This window comes from Sinocyclocheilus rhinocerous, unplaced genomic scaffold (assembly GCF_001515625.1).
Source record: "Sinocyclocheilus rhinocerous isolate Xijiao unplaced genomic scaffold, SAMN03320098_v1.1 scaffold242, whole genome shotgun sequence".
NCBI classification, from domain to species: Eukaryota; Metazoa; Chordata; class Actinopteri; order Cypriniformes; family Cyprinidae; genus Sinocyclocheilus; species Sinocyclocheilus rhinocerous.
The window spans coordinates 167,206-173,991 of record NW_015638945.1 but is presented as its reverse complement, the minus strand read 5'-3'; the positions used below and the strand labels follow the sequence as shown (position 1 = coordinate 173,991).

Genomic DNA, 6,786 nt, shown 5'->3' with positions numbered 1-6,786 from the left:
ATACTCCATCATTTAGTGCAATTTAAAACAACTTCAAAAACCTTACAGTTTAAGCTCGTTTACATAAATAAGTTGCATTAAATACAGTCATCTTTACCTTCAGTACCTCATAGCGAATTCAGTAACAGTGCTTCTTTTTAAAACTATTTTCTTCACGAATGGACTTATTTTATGTGTTATTTAACTTAAGTTTTAAATAAATCACTTTTAAGACGTTTGGACACAATAAATACACATTAAAACAATGATACCATGATCAGTTTAAACTAAAATAACGTTGGCGATGACAGGAGCAGCAGTACTTTGTTTGATGGGAAATGTTCCCTAAAACACTTTGTCCCTGTAAACATTGTAAAAGAAAAACCGACATCTATGACTAGCATTCTTGTCTAGCGATGTGCGTGCGGATGTGTTGGCGGTCAGTGCTTTAGTGTCTTGTTGTTGCAGCTCATGCGGGAGACCATGGTGGAGACGAGTTTCTCCATCTGCTGCGCTCTCAGCTCGCCCGTCTGCAGAACCTCCTCGTGATTGGCTTTCTTCTCGCTGTCGTAATCCATCACCGCCTGATTGGTGATCAGAGACAGAGCCACGACCCTCATCCCACAGTGACGCGCCACGATCACCTCGTGAACCGTGCTCATGCCTTAAAACACACACACACACACACACACACACACAGACACATTGACACAGACACACAGACACACACACACGTTAATTCATGCTTTTTCTCCCTCCGTAACTGTCACTCAAAGAAATGAAAAATATATTGTAATAAATATAAGAAATAAATTCAAAATAAGCTCAAATCAGCATCACAGCTGACCCTACACACGTTATTTTTTTAAATTCTATTTTTATTACATTTTGCTATACTGTCCAAAGGATCAACATCAAAAACAGAACAATTACAACTTACTCTTCTGAACGTATATAATAGTTATATAAATAATAATTATAAATAAAAATAATAATAATAATTATATATAATATTATATGTATTAACATATCCAAAGGATCATGCAGAAATGCAGAACAACTGCAACTTTCCCACCTGAACATAAATAATAATAATAATAATAATAATAATAATAATAATAAATTATATATTATTTATTTTATATATACACATATATATAAAAATTATATATTAATATTAATTATCCTATTTTTTCAAATCTATTTTAATTAAATTTGGTTATACTATCCAAATATAATAAAAATATATATATATTAATATAAGTCCGTTATAATCAGTATCTGTTATTGTTCATAATAAAAAACAAACCCTTTCTCAGTGCATGTTCCAGCAGAATAGATTGATCACGTCAGTGGAAAAGGTTATTATTTTAATGATGATCTATAAGAACAAACATCCTCTGTTTCTCTAGAATAACATGCACTGCTGAATCAGTCAGAATAGATCAGGATCATGTGTTACATCTACTAGCATGTTGCTACCATGATTAACAAGTAATTAGCATGTTGCTAGCATGATTAGCAAGTAACTAACATGTTGCTACCATAACTAGCAAGTGACTAGCATGTCGTTAGCATGATTAGCAAGTTACTAGCATGTCACTAACATGTTTCTAGCATGATTAGCATGTTACTAACATGTTGCTAGCATGATTAGCATGCTACTAGCATGTTGCTAGCATGATTACCAAGTGACTAGCATGTTTCTAGCATGATTAACAAGTTACTAGGATGTCGCTAACATTTTCTAGCATGATTAGCATGTCACTAGCAGGTTGCTACTATGATTAGCATGTCACTAGCATGTTGCTATCATGATTAGCCAGTAACTAGCATGTTGCTAGCATGATTAGCATTTTATTAGCATGTTGCTAGCATGATTAGCATGCTACTAGCATGATTAGCAAGTGACTAGCATTTTCTTGCATAATTAGCAAGTTACTAGCATGTTGCTAACATGTTTCTAGCATGATTAGCATGTTACTAACATGTTGTTAGCATGATTAGCATGCTACTAGCATGTTGTTAGCATTATTAGCAAGTGATTAGCATGTTTCTAGCATGATTAGAAAGTTACTAGCATGTCAGTAGCATGTTGCTAGCATGATTAGCAAGTGACTAGCATGTTTCTAGCATGATTAACATGTTACTAGCATTTTGCTAGCATGATTAGCATGCTACTAGCATGTTGTTAGTATGTTTCTAACATGATTAGCATTTTGTTAGGATAGATAGATAGATAGATAAGAAATATTAGATAGACAAGTTTGAATGAGTTTAAATGGATTAGAAATAGTACATAGAAGGGAAGCTTAATGGAGTCTAATGGGCTTCAATTTGTTTACATTTGAATTTTGACAGCTGGAGTTTGAATAGTCTAGGCTCATCTGAACATTCCATCAATGTAAATCTATGGGATTTTTATGATTTTTAATCTTCAATTTTATGAAAACCATGAGTCGGATCAGTCTGAAAAGATATAGCAACCCGAGTCAGAACAGTCTGAAGAGCTGGGCTGAGTTTGGTGGTTCTAGCTTGAAAGCTCTAGGAGGAGTAGCATTCAGAAATGTAGTCTAAGAATAATAATTTCTCAAGCCAACCTAATGAATCACACTGGCTCTGTTTTTGACTCACCCACAGCGTCGGCTCCGAGGAAGTGCAGCATTTTGCATTCGGCAACGGTCTCGAAGGACGGGCCGGCCAAGGCGCTGTACACACCTTCCTGCATGAACGCAGAGTAATCCAGCTCCGCTGCGACCGCATGAGCCAGCTGCTGCAGATCACGGTCATACGCATCCGACATACACGGAAAACGCTCGCCGAACCTGACAGAGACATTAACACGCATAATAACACCTCATGTCATGTGCTTTTCTTATTTTTATTTGTCTTTTTTCTACATAGCTTTAATTAATTTTTATTTTAGTATGTCATTTTGTTAGGCGCTTTTATAATTTTTTATTTTTTTTTTATATATTCTATATAGCTTTAATTATTTTTTTTATTTCAGTTTAAGTTTTAGCAATTTAAGCACTTCAACTTATTTAATTCAGTTGCCAAGGCAACATCTCTAAATTTTAAGTTTTGTTTTTTCATCTAATATTTATATTTTATTTCAGCTTTATTTCAATTACCAAAAATGATTTTTATTAGTTTTAGTGAACGATTAAAACACTGCTCCCAATCATGTTTTATTAATTTTGTCATGTGCTTTTCTTATTTTTATTTGTCTTTTTTTAATATTCTACACCGCTTTAATTAATTTTTATTTTAGTTTTAGTTTGTCATTTTGTTAGGTGCTTTTATAATTTTATAAATTTTTTTTTTTTTAATATTCTATATAGCTTTAATGAATTTTTATTTCAGTTTAAGTTTTAGCAATTTTAGCAATTCAACTTATTTAATTCAGTTGCCAAGGCAACATTTCTAAATTTTAAGTTTTGTTCTTTCATCTAATATTTATACTTTATTTCAGCTTTATTTCAATCACCAAAAATGTTAGATTTTTATTAGTTTTAGTTAATTACAGCACTGCTCCCAATCAAGTTTTGATAATTTTGTCATGTGCTTTTGTGTATATATATATATATATAGCTTGAATTAATTTTTATTTCAGTTTCTGTTTTAGTAATTTTTGTACTTAAACTTATTTATACAATTTAGTTGCCAATGCAACATTTCTAAATTTTGTTTAAGTTTTATAAGGTCTTTTCATCAAATATTTATATTTTATTTTAGCTTTATTTCAATGCTTTTTAATAGTTTTAGTTAACAATTACCACACTACTCACAATCATGTTTGAGTAATTTGTCATGTGCTTTGCCATTGTTATTAGGGTTTTTTTATGTTCCACCTGTGCAGTGTAATGAATTAATGGAATCAGATATCTCACCTCTCGTCGTTTGCTCCCACTAGCGGGTTGTTTCCAGCGAATCCTGGAATATTAATGTGGTCCTTTATGACCATGATGTCTCCCACTTTAAAGTCCTGGTTGAGTCCGCCGGCGGCGTTGGTCAGGATGACCGTCTCCACGCCCATCAGCTTAAACACACGCATCGGCATAGTGGTCTACAAAACCAGATCATCAGGAGCAAGCCTGAGTCACATTCCAGCTCAAAATCAACAGAAAAATACAATGCATCTGTAACATATTTAGCACTTTTTGCACTCTGAGTGTAGGAGCCATACTTACTATCTTATTTAATTTTTCTATATGTTCACTTATATATTAGTTTGCTGCTATATTGTTAATGTTGTTTATTTCTCTGAGTGTGTGCCCTCTATAGGTGTGAAGGGAAAAATGTTTAAAAGGATATGCCACCCCTGACAGGAGGGGGGCGCTGGTGCGAGAGCATACAGTCTTTCGACCGTGCGCATGGAGCTAAGATGGCATGGTGCAACAAGCCTGCAATTAGCCTTTAAGTTGTTTGTTTGTTTTATGTTGCAATTCAAGTTAATTTTGGTTTAATAAACTTCAGTTATTGTTTGGAACTTCAACAAGCCTTTCTGGATCTATTCATGGTGCTTTGCACGCGTCGGAATATTGCATCAACACCTCCCACAGTGGCCAAGAAACAAGGGACAAAATTGGAAAGTTGAAGCTTGTTTTTACCACTACACTGACATTATTCTCAGAGGAGCTGAACTAGAGATGATTGTGTAACACGTGCAACGTTTGTGTTGTATTAATAAAGACATCGTAAAAGTGCCACTGATGTTTACATTCAGCAAATACTGATCATACATGAGTTCATAATGACACCACAGTTCCTAAACACTAAAACTGCTCTTTAATAGCATTCTCAAACATTAGCATTTATACTAGGGCTGCACAATTAATCGAATTTCTAATCGCGATGGTTTTTCAGTTAGAATGTTTTCAGCTTGTTTATTTTCATATAAAAATACGGCATGCAGTTGCATCAAACGATGGCATAAACATCATTCAATGTAAATTATGATAATCGTAATTAATAATCACAATTACAATTTCAAGGGAATAATCGGCAATTATGCAGCCCTAATTTAAACATCAGTCATAGAAGGTTTTTCTGAAATGTTTCAGACGTTCATCTAATGTTTTTTAAACGTTTATTGCTTGTTTCAGAACATTTAGAGAACATTTAAAAGTTTGCTAAATGATACAATGTAACGTTCCATTTATGTTTTCTATAACATTCCTAACAGGGTTATTATAATGAACTGAAGCTAAATCTAAAACCATAAAGCATTTTTTGTAACTTCAAATAAAAAAAAAAACATAAACTTAATTAATTTTAGCTAGTCGCCAAGAAAACATTTCTCATTTTCATTTAAGTTTAACTTGATGTTATAAAATAACTAAAACTAAAATTTAAATAACAATCAACAAAACTACATAGACATTTAAAAAGAAATAATCAAACTACAATAAAAAATTAAAATATAAAAATCATAAACTTTTTTCATTTCATCTAGTTGCCAAGAAAACATTTATCATTTTAATTTAATTTAACTGGATGTTCTAAAATAACTAAAACTAAAACTGAAATTAAAATGAACGACAACTATATAGACATATTAAAAGAAAAAGACACCAAAATAAAATAAACAATTTAAATAACATTTAATTTTTTTTTTTATATTTCATTTAGTTTAGCTTGATGTTCTAAAATTACTAAAACCAAAATAAAAATTTAATTAATACTATATAGACATATTTAAAATTAAAAAAAACTAATAAAACAAAAACGAAAAAATTAAATAAAATATAAAACCCTAAACTTATTTAATTTCAACTAGTTGCCAAGGCAACATTTCTCATTTTCATTTAGTTTAACTTGATATTCTAAAAAACTACAACTAAAATAAAAATTACATGAATACTATATAGACATATTTAAAAAATAATAATAAAACAAAAATGAACAAAAATATTATAATAAAAATAATAATAACTAATAAAATCACAACAAAATTACTAAAACATAAACTAAAAAATTCTGTTTCAAATGGAAACAGAAAATAAAAAACTAATTCAAAATATTAATAAAAACTATAATAGTATTTCAATGATACTGGTTTGCATAACCAAGAAAAAATGTTTTTAATGTTCAGAGAACAATCAGATTTAATGTTTTCATAACCTAATGGGAATGTTAGCAGAACGTTCGAACAGATTTCAGATGAACAGTTAGTGTGTTAATCACCTTCTGAATGGGGTATCCTTCATACAGATGAAACCTGCCCTGCATGCAAACACACGGCGTTCCATTAAGCGTGCCAAACACCAGCCTTCCAGCGTGACCGTGAACTACAGAAAACACGGTTAGAGCGAGCAGGAGTCAGTCTGGAGATGATTTCAGCACAATCCACTGTCACAGCACATGGTCTGAACTCACCGGTGCTCCGAGGGAAGCTGGGGATGTCACTGTACTTGATGACCAGCGGATCTTTCAGCATTTCTGCCAGTCTTCCGAGACCGGAGCCGCACACGATCCCCAGCAGGGGGCGCACTGGAGCCTCAGCCAGCAGCCAATCAGCTGTGGCCTTACACTCCTCATAACCGTACCTGAGGGAGAGCAGAGAGGGTCATGTGATTTTTAGTGAAATAAGTGCTCATTTAATCTAATTTGCTATCATTAGAAGCAAAATGTGTTTTAAAATAAAAGTTAATTCTTCTGGATAAAATAAACATTAACTGAAATAAAATCTAAAAAACCTTAAACTTAATTTATTTCAACTATTTGCCAAGGCAGCAGTTCTCATTTTCATTTAGTTTAACTAAAAAAGCAATATATATATATATATATATATATATATATATA

At 32.2% G+C, this 6,786-nt stretch overlaps 1 protein-coding gene across 2 annotated transcripts in view; it reads right to left on the bottom strand.

Moving 5' to 3' along the window:
- Window positions 1-213: 213 nt before the first annotated feature.
- The window catches only part of LOC107750205 (purine nucleoside phosphorylase-like), an 11,665-nt gene continuing 5,092 nt past the window's right edge, over window positions 214-6,786 (bottom strand). The window contains exons 2-6 of one of the 2 annotated variants that reach the window (XM_016565484.1): window positions 6,361-6,530; window positions 6,169-6,272; window positions 3,873-4,048; window positions 2,614-2,804; window positions 329-643 (exon numbers count right to left, since the gene is read on the bottom strand). In XM_016565484.1, the coding sequence (XP_016420970.1) occupies window positions 420-643; window positions 2,614-2,804; window positions 3,873-4,048; window positions 6,169-6,272; window positions 6,361-6,530 (865 nt within the window). In that variant the 3' untranslated portion in view covers window positions 329-419. Of the gene's footprint in view, window positions 644-2,613; window positions 2,805-3,872; window positions 4,049-6,168; window positions 6,273-6,360; window positions 6,531-6,786 lie in introns of both variants that reach the window. The other variant, XM_016565485.1, reaches the window with a different exon arrangement.